This window comes from Gorilla gorilla, chromosome 2 (genome assembly GCF_029281585.2).
Source record: "Gorilla gorilla gorilla isolate KB3781 chromosome 2, NHGRI_mGorGor1-v2.1_pri, whole genome shotgun sequence".
Classification (NCBI taxonomy): Eukaryota; Metazoa; Chordata; class Mammalia; order Primates; family Hominidae; genus Gorilla; species Gorilla gorilla.
This window is the reverse complement of record NC_086017.1, coordinates 79,624,329-79,642,531: the sequence shown is the minus strand read 5'-3', so window position 1 is coordinate 79,642,531 and position 18,203 is coordinate 79,624,329. Positions and strand designations below refer to the sequence as shown.

Genomic DNA, 18,203 nt, shown 5'->3' with positions numbered 1-18,203 from the left:
TCATTAAAAAGTCAGGAAACAAGAGATGCTGGTGAGGCTGTGGAGAAACAGGGACACTTTACACTGTTGGTAGGCGTACAAGTTAGTTCAACCATTGTGGATGACAGTGTGGCAATTCCTCAAGGATCTAGAACCAGAAATACCATTTGACCCAGCAATCCCATTACTGGGTATATACCCAAAGGATTATAAATCATTCTACTATAAAGACACATGTACATGTATGTTTATTGCAGCACTATTTACAATAGCGAAGACTTGGAACCAACCCAAATGCCCATCAATGATATATTGGATAAAGAAAATGTAGCACATATACACCATGGAATACAATGCAGCCATAAAAAAAAATGAGTTCATGTCCTTTGCAGGGACATGGATAAAGCTGGAAACCATCATTCCCAGCAAACTATCACAGGAACAGAAAACCAAACACTGCATGTTCTCACTCATAAGTGGGAGTTGAACAATGAGAACACATGGACACAGGGAGGGGAACATCACACACCAGGGCCTGTCGGGGGTTGTGGGGCAAGGGGAGGGAGAGCATTAGGACAAATACCTAATGCATGTAGGGCTTAAAACCTAGATGATGGGTTGATAGGTGCAGCAAACCACCATGGCACATGTATACTTATGTAACAAACCTGCACATTCTGCACATGTATCCTAGAACTTAAAGTTAAAAAAAAAAAACTTGCCACATATACCCCAAGCATTTGAGAATTGACTATGTGGTTAGAGTTTTTTCAGCGATAGAGAACCAAACTGTTGCTTATTTACTCAACAGTGATAAGGCAATGAGAGAGTCAATACCACCTGCACAGAGAAATGTTTCTGTGATTAACCATTTCTTCCATTCTTATGCAAACTTCTAAGTTCTAGTAGCAATGACACCAGTAGTAGCACAAAACAGCAGTAGGCAGAGAGCAATAATCATAGTACAGGAGGAGGAGCAGCAGTAAGGTGAGCAGCAGCAGCTGGTATCTACTGCACCCTTACTACAGGTAGCATCTCATCACCTTATTGAATATTCGCAACTATTCAATGAGGTAGGCACCCAGTTGTCCAAGTTAGTCAATGACTAAACTGTAACTGATGAAGGTATCCACATACATGTGTAATATAATCGAAATCTCTCCCCTGAGAAAGACGGATACTATTTGGACTAACTCCCCTTTCTGCTTTTTTTTCCCCTTTATGCTTGCTAATGACCAGTTAAGCCACAGTTTTCAGGAGAGAAATTGTGTGACAATCAAGAAAAGCAAACTATCATATTTGTGTCGGGGAAAGAAAAAAACATTGAAAACTTATATCCTAGTCTCTAAAGTGGCTATATACTGCTATTACCAAAAAAAAAAGAAAGAAAAAAAAAGAAAAAAAAAACCCAGAAGGGTAAAAGATATAAAGATTTTGAGGCTCAAGAATATAGGGCCTTATGGCTTATATTGGATAAAGATAACTATATAAACAGGCTGCCAAGTCAAGTGGGAAAAGATAAGGTAGGAAGTCACTATGGCCAAGGCTGAAACATGACAGTTAGGAATTCGAGATTTCTGTGTTGAGACAGCAGTGCTACACAGCCTTGGTATTGTGTAACCCCAATTAGTGTATCTCATTATTTATTCCTCCACTTAGCTATAGTCTATAATTATGATGAAAGGAAACATGTTGATAAAGACAAAAATTGTTCTGGCAACAAAAGTAACACCATGCTTGTAAATAGCATGTGCCATCCTTAAATATCTTCCTGTTAGGCATCCCACCTTTCACCACTATTTGACCTGTATCAACTCCCAAAAATCCTAATGCTGATTACCTAATGTAAAGACTATTTACCCTCCTCCCTCCCTTACCCTCCTCCTCCCCACTGTTCTATGGATCCTCTCCCCCCAACCCCCACACTGATTGCCTTTGAGTCGTTTTTTCTTTATTAAGGTGTCTAAAACTAGAAATTCAAGTCAAAAACTTTGTTGATGCTGTGAATACAGAGGTAATCAGAACGAGGGAACTAAAAGCCAGGCTTTGGGCTGAGCACTCTACCCATGTATTTCTTTTAATCTGTACAATTACCCTATCACTTAGATCATATTATTATGCACTGTCCTCTTTTAGCCTCCGCATTAGTCCATTCTCACACTGCTACAAAACAAAAATACCTGAGACTGGGTAATTTATTTCAAAAAAAAAAAAAGAGAGATGTAATTGGTTCACTGTTCTGCAGGCTGTACAGGAAGCATGATGCTGACATCTGTTCAGTTTCTGGGTTGGCCTCAGGAAAGTTACAATCATGGCAGAAGGCAAAGTGGGAGTGAGCCATCTCACATGGTAGAAGCAGGAGCAAGAGAGAGTGACAGGGGGCCAGGCACAGTGGCTCACACCTGTAATCCCAATACTTTGGCCGGCCAAGGGGGACAGATTTCGAGACCAGCCTGGCCAACATGGCGTGTTGGTATGCACCTGTAATCCCAGCTACTCGGTAGTCTGAGGCAGGAGAATCACTTGAACCCAGGAGGTGGAGGTTGCAGTAAGCCTAGATCATGCCACTGCACTCCAGCCTGGGTGACAGAGTGAGACTCTGTCTCAAAAAAAAAAAAGGAGAGAGAGAGACTAACAGGGGTGGTGCCGCACTCATGAGAACTCACTCACTATCACAAGAACAGCACTAAGGGGGTGTTGCTAAACCATTCATGAGAAACCACCTCCATGATCCAGTCACCTCCCATCAGGCCTCACCTGCAACATTGAGGATTACAATTTGACATGAGATTTGGTGGGGACACAGATTCAAACCATATCATTCTACCCCTGGTCCCCCAAATCACATATCCTTCTTCCTTCTCACATTGCAAAATACAATCATGGCTTCCCAACAGTCCCCAAATTCTTAACTTATTCCAGCATTAACTCAAAAGTCCAAAGTCTCATCTGAGATAAGGCTAGTCCCTTCTGCCTATGAGCCTATAAATTAAAAAACAAGTTAGTTACTTCCAAGATACAATGGGGGTATAGGAATTGGGTAAATTTTCCTGTTCAAAAAGGAAGAAATTGGCCAAAAGAAAGGGGCTATAGGCTCCATGCAAGTCCAAAACCCAGCAGGGCCGTCATTAAGTCTTAAAGCTCCAAAATAATCTCCTTTGACTCCATGTCTCACATCCAGGGCTCACTAGTGCAAGAAGTGCAATCCCAAGGCCTTGAGCAGTTCCACCCCTGTGGCTTTGCAGGGTTCAGCCCCTGCAGCTGCTCTCAAGGGCTGGCATTGACTGCCTGTGGCTTTTCCAGGTTGAGAGTGCAAGTTGCCAGTAGATCTACCATTCTGGGGTCTGGAGGATGGTGGTGCTCTTCTCACAGCTCCACTAGGTAATGCCCCAGTGGGGACTCTGTGTAGGGGCTCCAACCCCACATTTCCCCTTTGCATTGCCCTAGTAGAGTTTCTTTATGAGGGCTCTGCCCCTGCAGCAGGCTTCTGCCTGGACATCCAAGTTTTTCCATACATCCTCTGAAATCTAGTTGGAGGCTCCCAAGCCCCAGCTCTTGCACTCTGTGCACTTACAGGCTTAACACCACATGGAAGCCACCAAGGCTTACAGCTTGCACCCTCTGAAGCAGTGACCTGAGTGTAACCTGGGCCTCTATGAGCCATAGCTGGATCTGGAGCAACTAGGATGTGGAGAGCAGTGTCCCAAGGCTATGCAGGGCAGCAGAGCCCTGTGCCTGGCCCAGGAAACGACTCAGTCCCCCTAGGCTTCTGGGCCCATGATGGGAGGGTCTGCTGCAAAGTTCTCCGAAATGCTTTTGAGGCCTTCTCCCTGTTGTGTTGGATGTTAGCACTTGGCCCCTTTTTACTTAAGCAAATTTCTGTAGCCTGCTTGAATTACTCCCCAGAAAATGGGGAGGCTTCAGGGGAGGCCTCAGGAAACCTGCAATCATGGCAGAAGGCAAAAGGGGAGTGAGGCATCTCACGTGGTGGGAGCAGCAGCAAGAGAGAATGACAGGGGAGGTGCTACACACTTTTAAATGACCAGATCTCATGAGGACTCACTCACTATTATGAGAACAGGACCAAGGGGATGGTGCTTTTCTTTTCTACTACATGGCCGGGCTGCAAATTTTCCAAACTTTTATACTCTGCTTCCCCTTTAAATATAAGTTCAACTTTAGGTAATTTCTTTGCTCACACATATAAACATAGGTTGTTAGGAGCAGCCAGGCTACATCTTGAATACTTTGCTGCTTAGAAATTTCTTCTGCCAGTTACCCTAAATCATCACTCTCAAGTTAAAAGTTCCACAGATCCCTATGGCAGGGACACAATGCAGCCAACCTCTTTGCTAACACATAACAAAAGTGACCTTTATTCCAGTTCCCAGTGAGTTCCTCATTTCCATCTGAGACCTCCTCAGCCTGGACTTCGCTGTCCATATCATTACCAGCATTTTGTTCACAACCATTTAATCAGTCTCTAGGAAATTCCAAACTTTCCATCATCTTCCTATCTTCTTCTGAGTCCCCCAAATTCTTCCAACCTCTGCCTGTTACCCAATTCCAAAGTTGCTTCCACATTTTCAGGTATCTTTATAGCAATGCCCCATTTCTTGGCACCAATTTTCTGTATTAGTCCACATTGCTATAAAGAAATACCTGAGGCTGGGTAACTTATAAAGAAAAGAGGTTTAATTCACTCATGGTTCCATGGGCTGATTAAATCACGGTGCTTCATGGTTCCACAGAAAGCATGATGCTGGCATCTGCTCAGCTTCAGAGGAGGCCTCAGGAAACCTGCAATCATGGCAGAAGGCAAAAGGGGAGTGAGGCATCTCACGTGGTGGGAGCAGCAGCAAGAGAGAATGACAGGGGAGGTGCTACACACTTTTAAATGACCAGATCTCATGAGGACTCACTCACTATTATCAGAACAGGACCAAGGGGATGGTGCTAAACCATTCATGAGAAACTGCCTCCATGACCCAATCACCTCCCACCAGGCCCCACCTGGAACACTGGGGATTACAATTTGACATGAGATATGGTAGAGACACAGATCCAAACCATATCAGCCTCTGTTGAAACAGAGGCCACAAGAATAACTTGCCCAAAGACATATATATAGCCAGTAAGTGGCCAAATTGGAATTTAAGTTCAAATCTGTCTTACTCTGAAATTTAGACTTATTAGACTGGTTAGAAGTCTTAACCAGTTTACAACAAGAACAGATCAGTGCTTTTTCTCTAAAGAATGTCAACATGCCAAAAAAAAAAAAAAATCAAAATGCTTGGGTCTAAGTGGACGAAACACAGGGGTAGGCTGAATTTCCCGGTAAATAAGGAATCCAGAAATTTTCTTTTGGCTTGTGTTACATGACATTGGCCTTGCCCTTCCCTCTCACAGTCCGTACCTCATGATCAGAGAAGTGAACAGCTTGGTGAGATTCAGAACAAGGGGAATGATTCCATTATGTCAGGACATCCTCATTTGTGACAAAACAGATGCTGGCTGGTCACATCCATTCCACCTCTCTGTTTTGGAAGCTCCCACACTCTACAAACTGTCTGGAATTCATTAAGACAGGAAAACAGGCTGACAGTAGTATTTCAAATTTTATTCAGCAGAAGTTTTGTGAAAAACAATTTGGTCATGTGGACATGCCCAAAACCACCATCACCCTGTTTCTCAACCAAATCTTTCAGTCAAGTGACTGCAGTATGCTTCAAGTTTCACACTTTTAGAGTGTAGATTAAAATACAACCCCTTTTTGAGATTTGGGCCAGGGCTCCTTATGGTAGTAAAGCTAGGTTAACTCTAAGTCACTCAGAGATCACATTATACAACCAAGAATCCTATCCATGGAAGGCCTGGTTAGCCCCATCTTTAGACTTTTCTGTTATTTAACCAATAAATTCATTTTCTGATTAAACACGGCAAATACGGGTATTCTGTCACCCAAGCTTATATATTATTTATATCCCATCTCTATGCAATGCTTTCTATCACAAGTTCATTGAGCAAATCACCCCCACTCCCAACACCATCACCACCACCTTAGTGCCATGATTTTTTCAAAGTGTGATTCAACCAATAGTTTCAGCATCACTTAGAAACATGTCAGAAATGCAAATTCTCAGACCCTACTCCAGACCTATCAAACAGAAACTGTGGGAGTGTGTCCCTGCAATCTGTTTCAACAAGCCCTACAGGGAATGCTGATGCACACTCGAGTTTAAGAACCACTGCCCTAATGATTTTACCACAAATCTCATGTCTCCATATTAAATACTCTTGTATTGCTATTTTGGAATGAAAAATTCCCCAGATCAGAATACATTTAGTTAAAAAAAAAAAAAAAGGAGTGTCACTTGTATTGTCAGGCCAGAGATAATCATTGATAATAATTCCTCACTGGTTTTTAAAAAAGGGGAAAAAAAAAAAAGGAAAGCTCTATAGTTTCCTCTAGAAAGTTTGTTATCAGATCTACATTACTGCTGTGGTAGCACCCAAGAAAATCCTGGGATTCACTTTGAACAATGTGCACCCCCGTGAAACCAATCCCTGTGATAAGGACATGTAGCCAGGCCTGTATCAGATTCTCCACTCCTGGAGCCATGAAATTGACTTTTTTAGAAAGATATCAGGTATATGAACCCAAAAGTGAGAAAGAGGGGTAACACTAGGGAGAGACTCCCTAAGGACAGCAGATTGACATGTGGTATCATTGACTCCCAAAAACAAACCCCAATTAATTGTCTTTGCCATTCAGCTCCCTGCCGTTACATCACGCACTTTAGTGATTTTGATATTATGACCAAGCAAGCACCATCAAACTCTCTCATTCACTGCTGAATCAACAATTTAAAGCTTCCAAATATAATCAGTATTGTTAGAATTACCTTCCAAAATCCTATCATTTAGCATTTACTCATCTCGCATTTGCCTAGATAAAAAATATTATTAGTGTGTACCTACCCAAAGACCAGTGGAAAAATTACCACGCTGAGATGATACAAGGTGCAGTTCCAAAAAGTCTACACACTGGTTGTTTAATATACCATAAGCCAGTGGCCGACCTCTTACAACTTATCCTCCAAGCATACTTCTTTGCAGCAAATGGACAAACCTTTATTTGGAATGTGACCAGGAATCATGCCAGTTGCTTATATTTTTAGGTATTGCTTCACATAAGCTATTGTAAACTCTTCCTTTAAAATTAAATAAATAGAATTTTCAAGAATGCATATTTGGGGTCACTCTCTTCCCTTGAAAGTAAATGACCTTAACTGGCCAACAGTATTTTAATGGTTATTCTAGGCACTCTCTGCCAAAAGCATTATAAATTAGTTACAAAGGGTTCTTATTGGCTGAGGTGCCAGCATCCTAAATTTAGATGGTGCAACTATGCAGGCTCACCAATACAGCAGAGCAAAACTAACACTGAAATAATACCTTTCCACCTTTTGCTGAAAAAATTAAAATGCTAAAAAAAAAAAAAAAACAATGACAAATATATACCTAGTCCTTTTGATGGAAGGGAATGTTACAATTTGACCAATGACATATCTGTGTGTTGGTTCATGAACTCAGTTTTAAAGCACCATCTCTACGAATTTAGGACACACTGCAGGCAAGAGGTACAGTGTGGCTACATCTCAGTGAGGTTCTCTAGTAGCCTTCACCAGGATTGAGCTAGGTCCTGAGTTAAACAAGGAAATCATCTTTAGGATTTCCATGAGCATTTCCTTTCACCAAATTTCAAATCTTCAGCTGTAAAAATAAAATGTATGTTTTTGAAAAACCTGCTTCCTAGAATCAGTTAGTATTTAGGAATATTTTATGGTAAAGGTACCAAAGTAAATATAGCATTCCTGTCTGTCATTTTGTAATTTCATATACAACCACAGCCACCAGGCTAAGTGAAACCTCTCTGCCTCAAGTATTCTTTCCACTGAGGCAAGTCAACCTTCCCAGAAGGAAACCTATTCTACAAATACAAGCTATGCTTTCTCCCAACAGTGGGGACAACCACTTTTCCAATGATGCCCTTAATCACATGGGAAAACTGATGAATGTGTGTGAATGATTCAGCAAGTTACCCCACTTTGGAGAAGAGGCAAGGGTGGGGAGGGTGAAGACCACAGATGCCTTCCTGAAATTGCTCAATGAGGCACAATTTCTTATATGACAGGATTCTACCAGTGCCCTCTATAGGGCATGCATTTAGACTTAAAATATTTGCTCTCACACAACCCAGTATTTTTCGTTTTGAAAGTTATCACTCTGGCCGGGCATGGTGGCTCATGCCTGTAATCCTAGCACTTTGGGAGGCCAAGGCAGGTGGATCACATGAGGTCAAGGGTTCGAGACCAGCCTAGCCAACATGGCGAAACCCCACCTCTACTAAAAATACAAAAAATTAGTCAAGCATGGTGGAACACATCTGTAATTCCAGCTACTTGGGAGGCTGAGGCAGGACTACTGCTTGAACCTGGGCACGGAGGTTGCAGTGAGCCAAGATCATGCCACTGCACTCCAGCCTGGGCAAAAGAGTGAGTCTCCATCTCAAAAGAAAAAGAAAGAAAGAAAATTATCACTCTGTGGGTACTTGAATCAAAGAACACAGCTACTAAAATCCGAATGCTTTGAAGATTTTTTTAAAGATGTCAAATTAAATGCATGCCACTTCCTGTGGATGTCAAAGTTGGTGAACACTGGAGGTGGTATGTGGGAGGAGAGCTTCTTCTTTTTTGTTTCTGCACCAACACTGACATTTTCACAACAGAGTGGACAGGAAGCATGATCTCAGGACCGAAACACAGGACTAGGAGTCAGGAGTTCTACACTGGTTATTTGTTCGTGGTGGGTGTGTATATTTTGTGAAATCAATCTCAGGCTTTCCTTTTTAATCCTCAATTACTTAGGCCTCTCCTTAACACCAAAAAAGTAATTAAAAATCCAGCCCCAAAAACTATGGTCAGACATTAATTATGTCAGGACAACAACAGTCAGGAGAACAAGGGATGACATCAAGTAGGATGATCCTAGAGGAAAGAAAGGATAACAAAAATAACAAGACCCATCTCCTCTTTTAGTCCAGGGTTAGCTTTATAAAGACAAGCATGAATCTCTGACTCACTCAACATTAGGAAAACATTTAAGACTGAGTTATAAACACTTATAACAAAGATTAATGTCTGTGTTTCTTTTTCCACTATTCATATGTTAACTTCAGTCCTATGGGTAACCCTGAACACCTACTAAGCCTCAAGCCTAATATTAGCTGCTTTACATACATTACCTTTTATCTTCACAGAAGCCTTGCAAGATGGCAACTGTCCCATTTTACAGAAGAGAGAATTAGAGTTCAGGAAGGTTGGATAACTTGACCAAAGTCACAGAGCTAGTGAGTGGTAGTGTCTGGATTTGTGCCTTTATGTCAGATATTCAGTCTTGCCTCAAAATCACTTCTTCCAACAGGTCATTCCTGATCATACAACCTAATAAAAAGCCCCCTTCTTTCATAGGCCCATTCTACCAATAACGCTCCATTTAATTTCCATAGCAGTTAGTAAAACTCATCTTGCTCATGTATTTGGTTCATTGTTAACTGTGCGCCACCTCCAAGATGTATGCACCATGCTAGCAGGAACCCATCTGCTTCTCCACTGGACTCCCTACGGCCAGCACAGAGACTGACACTCAGCACCCAGTCCTTGAGAAGCCCCCAGAAAGGTCAGCCATTAAAGATAAAAGCTTCATCACTCTGAATCCCAGGACAGGGGTCTCAGGTGAACACTCCAAAGGTCTACTTCTCTACTCTTCACAGCATGCCTCCAAAGCCACAGGAGGGAAAGATGAAGCGAAGAAATAAGAAAGCCACATTGTAGAAATGGGCTAGAGAAATACGCTTACCATCGAGAAGCCAAACCTGGTCCTCCTCCCAAGATCATTTGCAATAGAACGGGAGGTGCAGAAATTTCAACAGAGATCCCAGACCTCCCTGTGGGTCTTCTCGACCTCGTTTGTCTCTATAAAGATGCAGACTTATCCCTTGGTATAATTCCTATCCTCGGAGTACACAATGTTCACTAGACTCACAAAAACCTTCTTATAAACTGCAAATTTGCCTTTATAATATCAAAAGCTTGTGGTGGCTGCATTTAATATCTTTGACCTGTCTTCATGATTATTTTCTCCAAATAATGCATACTTGGAGTGTAGTCAAACATATTTTTATAATTTATTCCGATTAGACAAACCCTCAGCAAAGTACATTTTATACCTCACACACACAAACATACACACACAAAAAACAAATGAAACTCTCACTTATTGTCCTTGAAAGATGACAAAAAAAAGTAGCCAAGGATTTTTTTTTCCTATTATTTATCCTAATACTGCCAATCCTGAAACAAAGCAGTTGGAGAGGGAAATTTAGTAACTTTGATTTGTCCCAAGATACATTTTTTTACACTGAGGTCCTATTCCTGACAGTAAGCACATGTGATCTGTTCTAAAAAAAGGATATTTTCCACTTCTTGCACAACTGGAGCAGATATAAACATCAGCCTGTGCAAACTGCACTGCAGAACTCAAAGGGAATTAAACATACGTCAACTTAAGTAAAATCTGTAAATAGTAGTAATCGGGAAAAGGAAATCTCCAATAACAAACAAAACCAAGACTGAGAATCCCACTTTAATCAAGTGTTCCATCTAATCATACCACAAAACGAATCTGCATAGTACGATTTGAACATCTGCAGGTTGAGGCACCTCAATCTTGTCTATTTTGTTTTGGATGCATGATTCTATACATGTTTTAGTTATTCTTAAGAGGAGGGTAAAAACTGCTATCATAGTAAAATTCTACTAGAAAAGGAGGAATTAATTTCATTTACTAACAGTGCTAGGTGCTATGCTAAACACATTTATACATTTTTGCTTAGTTTTAAAAGTTCTACCAACCCTAAGGGGGTGGGTTCTATTGATCTCATTTTACAGCTTAAAGAAATTGAGACTCCAAGAAGTTAAGTTTCTTGAACACAGATGTAGTGGTTAAGTGGCAAAGCAGTGACCACAGACAGCACTTAAGCAGGGCTCCCTCTAAACCTGTCCACATGCATGCAGCCTCTCTGCCACCATGAGGTATCATCAGGTGCCTGGAGACCACAAGGAAGAGCTTAAAGAAAAGCTAGAAGTTTAAAAGGCAAACGGAAACCCTAAATGTCTACTTTAGGACCATGCCCTCCAAGATGTCTAACATTTTACTTAGTGTAGAGAAACACATTTGACTATTGTTTCACCTTTAAGGCCAAACTCAAACACCCCTATTTGTCCACAAAACTGCCTCCCCAGTTCCCCTTCCTCTATTAAATGCCCCCAACTGCTGATGCCCACCCTGCCACAGGGACCACGCTCTGCCTTGTATAATTAGCTGGATCCATGAGTTCTCTTTCCCTCACCACACAGGGAGGGCACAGTATGATGTATCTTTGAATTTTGCACAATCAACCAGGCATAGTATAGACTAGAGGACAAGAGCATGTAGCTACAGAAGCATCAGTTTAAATCCAGGCCCCACCAACTTGGCATACCTCAGTTTCCCTCTCTGTAGAATGAGAATAATAAACTATTACATACACCCAAGGTTGAATTAACTGCATTAATATAGAGTTAATATTCAGAATAGTGCCTAGCACATAGGAAGCACTAGATAAGTCTTAACTGTTTTTAAAATTATAATTAATATCATTTTTTTATTTATTATGATCACCTCATGCAGATTTCACAAAGATTAAATAGGTTTTACACACGTAAAAACACTTAGAATGGGGCTCACACATAGTACATACTCAATAAATGTGACCCATCATTATTAGTATTAATGTGCACATACTAGGACTCAATAAATATGTGTTGCACACGAATTTTTATGGATACACTAATGTCAAAATTGTTAGTTTTTTTAACTAGCATAAAAGAATTGTTATAATTAAATGAAACATACAAAGTGTAAAATATTTATCTGAACACTTCATTAGAAGAAATGCAAAAAGGAATTTACTAACATTCAAAGAACTGTATTGCATAACAACACTTGCCTTAGAGAAGACAACCACAGTCAAGCAAACGCAAAACACCTTCCAAAATGCCAGGTTCACTGCTAGGTAATAAAGAAAATAGCAACAAAACATCTGCTAACATTTACTGAGCATTTACTATGTGTCAGCACTGAGCACTTACTGTGTGTCAGGTGCCATGCTAATACTTTTCCCACAGTCAATGTAACACTTATATTCTTGAGACTACTGGAGGCAGGCCCCTATTTGCCAGATGAGGAAACCGAAATTAGACGTCACCCAGCCTGCCCAAGGTCACCCAGTTAGTTAGGGACAGACATCGATGGCAGAACAAGGCTCTTCATCTTTATGCTAGTGGTTCCCTGCAGATTAGACAGACCAAAAAAAAAATCAAGAAAATTTTCAGAAATCAAAAAATGATTGACAGTTTTGTTTTGCCAAGAATGGATTATTATGTCATCAAAGAAAGGGCATTTTTCAATATGAAGACAGGAGAAAAACATCTCAACATAACTCCAAGAAATGGCAGCGGCCTTATACCCAAATATATGTAGGTATGTGTGTGACGCAACAGTCTTTGTCTTTCTCATTTCACCCAAACCTTTAAAAGTTCACACAACTTTGTGAATCAGCATTTGGGGATCACTGCTGTATCCTGTCCTGCCATGATAAAGCTAATACTCACTTTCATTCCCATTTCTAATTTGCAGAAAATGTAATAACAGCTGTCTAAATAGTACTAAAGATTTAAGAAGAAATTGGAATTAAACTAAGCCAACTGTGAAGTCTGTCCAGGAAAAGGACATTAACAACTACAAAGCCATGTGGACTGAGTAAACCAAACAAAAGGACTATGAGCCTGAAAGATGCTCCTACGTTTTAAAATGTTTTTAGGTACAAAAGACCTGTAGAGACTTCCTCTGCTCCTAGGAGCTCATTCAACAGTTTCACATTTGTTTCCCTGCCATGACTATGCCTATGTGAATTCTGGGCTCACTCTAGATATTCAGCGCTTTTCCTCTGCCACCCACCATTCAGAACTCATTCCCAGGAGAACACAAGGTTTCTACAACCTTGTTGGAGGAAACGGTGTGCAAACAATTCATTGGAACCTTTTCCCACAGCATGTGTCTTCCTATGACACAGCCTTAACCACCAATATGACCAAAATGAGATTCACATAATCTAAATCCAGCAACTTCAGATTCCTAAAGGCAAGGATGTCTGGGTTAGAAATGAAACATGTCCTTCCTCATGAAAGACTTGAATATCTGAGGTTAGCCCCAATGAACAATATATGAATTCCTCTTTGGAGAAAGCCTAGTAGGTATCTATTTTAAAGGAAACACAATATTCATTGCAAAAACAAAAAACCAAATACCATACCTTGAGTGGGTTATGGCATTAAGGAAGAAAGCAACACATACTCAAACAAATATTTATTGTGTCACGCATTGTTCTAAGCCAGTGGTTCTGAAATGAGGGTGACTTTGCCTACCACAGGATGTCTGACAATGTTCAGAGATGTTTTTGGTTGCCATAATTGATAGAGGCAGCAGTACTGGCCTCTAATAGATAGAGGCCAGGGATGCTGCTGGACATCCTGCAATGCATAGGACCCTCCACAACAAGGAAATATCTGGCCCAAAATATCAATAGCATTGAGGTTGAGAAACTTTGTTCTAGGCTCTGGGGACACAATAGTGAGCAAGGAACAAACAGAAAACCCTGTTCCCTTGGAGTCTGCAGTCTAGCATGGAGAAACACGTAATAAACATAACATATTGGAAAATTATACAGTAGATTATAATATAAGCCCTATGGGGAAAAAATATATAGCTGGACAAGGAAGACAGAGAGTTTGGAGGAATAGCAATTGCAAATACTGTGGTCAAAAAAGGGCCACACTATCAGTGTGATGGGAATGATGTTTAAAGAATGAACTGTAAAGAAAATAACAAGAACAACATCTGCTAACATTTCCTGAGCACTTACTACGTGCCAGGCACCATGCTAATACTTTCCCACAGTCAACGTCACACTTAATGTTCTTAAGACTCCTGGAGGCAGGCACATACTGGTTGGTGGGGGAGTGAGCACTGGGTCTGTCTGGGCACAGGATGATCAAGGCAAGTGCAATATAAAAATGCCCAGTGGTGGAAGGGCCTGGGGTATTCCAAAAACAGTGAGGAGACCAGCCTGGCTGTAGCAGAGGGAGGTAGGAGGCAGGCAACAAGAGATAAGGTCAGAGCTGACATCTTAAGAACGTCGAATTTTACTGGGAGAAATTAGGAGCCATGGGCAGGTTCTGGGCAGAGAATGACAGGATCTGACTTGAGGTTTAACACAGAGTTGCTTGACCTCAGCACTACTAACAATTTGGGACCAGATAATCCTTTGTTGTGGGGGCTGTCCTGTGCACTGTAAGATGTTTAGCAGCATCCCTGGCCTCCACCTACTAGATATGGGTAATGATCCCTTCCACTGTAACAATCACAAATGTCTCCAGACACTGTCAAATGACCCCAGGGGGCAAAATCACCTCCAATTGAGAACCAGTTTTAACAGGAACATTGTGGCTACTACACTGAAAATTCACTAAATGTGGGTATTGCACTTTAAAAGACTACTGCAATAATCCAGGCAAGGGCTGATGGTGGCTTGGACCAAAGTGGTAGCAGAGGAGGTGGTAAGAAGCGGGCAGATTCTGGACATATTTTCAACTCTAACAACTCTGGACAATCCAGAGAAGACAGTTGATAGGCAGAACGGCTACAGCAGTCTTCACATACCAATTTCAACTTTTTCCGACAAAGACTTATAAGAAGTGAGGTGCCCCAGCAAAGACATAAGACAAAAAGCAATGAGAGAGAAGGCCCTGAACAATGTGCAGCCCTTTTAAGTCACACAACAGATGTCGACGACAATACCTTAGACAACTGTGGAAAACAGTATAGAGAAATGTTGCCAACTCCATATATTTATTCACAGATTTTATTTAACCGGTTTATTTCAAAGAGCATGTGTGTGCTCCATATACAAGTTTTACAACAACTTTTTTAATTTAGCCTTCCTTTCCCTGCTGGTTCAGGCCCACACCTGTTTCTAGCATTAACGTGTGAAGCCATTTCTTCCCACATACCCACATTTTCCCTTACACGTGCCTGCTAGCTAGCTACTGAGGACGTTCACCCTTACAAGTCTTTTTTGCTGACTCTGAAAAAGAACAGGCCCAAATCGTCCAACATGAGTTTCACGGCACTCATTTGGGTTTTTCCAGATGGTATTTTCCTCGCTCTCTCAAACTGATTTAATGTTATGTATCAGCTACCATCAGAAATGTTCCAAACAGTCCGGTTAATTTATTTCTTTCAGGATTCCACACACACACTCATTCCCTCATTCTGGCCGTGTAAGCATTTGCTTATAGAAGCAAAAGCAGAGACTGCCCAGTAAAACACTGGTCCCTTCAGCCGAATGCAGATAAAGCCCTGATGAGCATAACCAACAATACCCTTCACACAATATTACTCAAAACCCCCAGCCCCCAACACACACAATCTATGCTCACACACAAAACAGCCATTATGAAGAAAAACCACCAACTAAAGGCTGGTTTTATACGTCCAACTGCTTAGGCGGTTTCCTTCCAATCTGCCGTGAAGCATCTACAAAGAGGCTTCAGCAATGGCAGTCAGTAGGACCGCTGTTCCCAGATTTTCTTCCCCAACTGGGATAAAGAGTCCTGCCACAGCCCTGAAGGAAATAAACCTGGCTGCACTTTCCACTAGAAGAAGAACCAGCCCAGTGCTTGCCAGAGGCCAAGATTACACCACTTGGCTCCCCGTTCAGTTGCCCTTCTCCACTCACCCTCATTTCAAGACCCTCTCTCACTCTGCCAGCCAGGCCCATTCACCCAGGCCCCACCCACAGCGAAGGGCAAGGCAGGAAGTTACAGCCGAGTGCAGAAGCCCTGCTGGATGCTTCCAATGATAGCCTTATCCTAGCTCACAGCTTAGAGGGGTGGAAATAAACCCTTCTCAGCTAGTCCAGCCTCCACTGACCATGTCCCTTTTAGGAAACACTGTAAACGAGAAGTACGAGGCGTCCAGAGTGGCTGCCGGACAGAGAGAACGGAAGACACCCAATCCATTTCGACAGACAAGTGGGAATGGAGGCAGCAAAAAGGGTGGCTCAAGGGAAGTGGGCCCTAGAGGGGATGGGGCATCAGAGCAGTGGATGTCTTCACTCCTAGTCTAAAAAGTTTCTGAAGTCCCCAGCGAATTAAACACTTGTCTCTGCCAAGCGGGGTACACTCCCAGTAACCCCCAAGACCAAGGCTCATTTCCCCTCTGCAGGTAAGGCCTGGACTTGAATGGGACTCTATTTCCAGAGAGTTTAACTTGGACAAGGGGACACGCCCACCGCTGCCCTGGCCCCTCCCGCGCCCGCTAGCAGCGGTCTGGAGGTGAGAGGCGGAGCCCAGAGAAACCTCACCTGCAGGAGCCCAGGGGCTAGTTTCCCCACAGAGAACGGACTCCCAAGAGGTGACTCCAAGCGAACTAATTGCTTCCCTCCAATGTCGCATCTCAGTCCACCCAAAGCTCTCCCTCTCCGAGCCCTCAACCCGCTGGGATCTTCAGAAAGGGGGTTCACTAGAACTCTTTCTCCCCCATCCCACCGGGACAGCGTCCCGGCCCGGCGCTCCTCCTCCCCCACATCGCGCCAGGTCGCTCCCCAGCCCCCACTCAGTCTCAGCAGCTGGCATCCCCGGCCGAGGGTCCCCGCGCCTGGACGCTTCGTCCCCGGCGACCCGCCGCGCCCCCGCGAAGTGCGCTCCATCCGAGCTTCCTAAAGGCGCACTTGGGCCGGACAGGCGCGGCCCCCAACTGCGGGGGGCAGTTCGCCCTCTGCCCCGGGGCAAGGGCACTGGGTCCTTGTCCCAGAGCTCCCGCGACCCGCTCTCCTCGCCCCAGAGTGGCAGACGCAGTGCCCCCCAGCCGCCCGCTGCGCCTCTGTCCAGCTGTCACCACTCACCTGCTCTTCAGCGGTTGACTTTTGAGTTCGTAATAGGTTTTGGGCTCTTCATGAAACTCCTCCCCGACTTCGAAATCCGGCACAATCCCCGATTCGGACTGCATGGCTCCCGCTTCCCGTCCTTCCACTGCTGGAAAGTGAGAACAGAGCCCGGGGGCGGAGGGAAGGTAGCTGGGCCTGGGTCCCCCGAGCCGTGCGCCCCGGCGCAGTGCCGAGCTCTGCCCGCTCGCCGGCTTGCGGCCGCCCGCCCCAGCGCGGGGAGTTTACACTCGCACCCGGGCGGGAGGGGCCGGCGGCCGAGCGCCGCCTGGGATCTGTAGTTCGGCCCGGGCGGGGCATTCCCAGCTCGCCTGGGGAGCCGCTCCCACGAAAACTACAGCTCCCAGAAGGCCAGGCGGGGGAGAGGCAACGTGGTGGACACCGCTAGTGCAACTCCTGTTTGGATTCATTGTCAATGTCAGCAGCTCCTCTCCCTCCTCTCTCCCCACTTGCTTCAAGGGTACAGACTTGGCTACTTAATATGAATAAGAACGGACACTGACTGCTCTTCTACCATCGCCCCGACCTCTCAGCTCAGACATCTGCGAGGGCACGCCAAGTGCTTATTTTAAAAATAAAATAGTCAAGGGTTTTGGCACAAGAAAGTTTTAGCATTCGAGCCTGTCTTAAAATAAAAGGACTTCCTATCAGCTCGCATGCTTCCCTGGGCTGCTGCGACATATCAGCTTGTCCTCGGATTGGAACAACGAGGAAGAACTTTCCTTCGCTCTGTAATGAAAACGTTATTGGAGAAATTGTTCTTGTGCGTTCCTTTTCTAGAACTAAGTCTGGACTTTTACAATAGTATTTATCAGTTGAATGGCTCTTTCCCCTTTATCCGAGTAGCCACTTCTAATCTAAAGCAGCAATTGAAAGATTCGGTTAATTTTAAAAGGCACAAAGTTACAAAATAGCGTCGTTGCTCTCTGCTTTTAATTTCTCAGTTGACTGGGAGTTCAAATGAGATTTGTCCTAGCATTTCAGGAGTGAAGATGTACAAGTGAACTGTACAAGTGTCAACCCCTTCCCGAGCTTCCCGGAACTCACTTACGGAAGA

General features: G+C 43.4%; 1 protein-coding gene across 4 annotated transcripts in view; it reads right to left on the bottom strand.

Annotated features, from left to right (window-relative positions):
• The window catches only part of MITF (melanocyte inducing transcription factor), a 227,181-nt gene extending 209,776 nt beyond the window's left edge, over positions 1 to 17,405 (bottom strand). For 2 of the 4 annotated variants that reach the window (XM_055383375.2, XM_004035875.5), the window contains exon 1: positions 17,108 to 17,405. In XM_055383375.2, coding sequence (XP_055239350.1) covers positions 17,108 to 17,211 — 104 coding nt within the window. In that variant the 5' untranslated portion in view covers positions 17,212 to 17,405. The remainder of the gene's footprint in view (positions 1 to 17,107) is intronic. The other 2 variants (XM_063703902.1, XM_063703903.1) reach the window with 1 other exon arrangement.
• Positions 17,406 to 18,203: the final 798 nt, after the last annotated feature.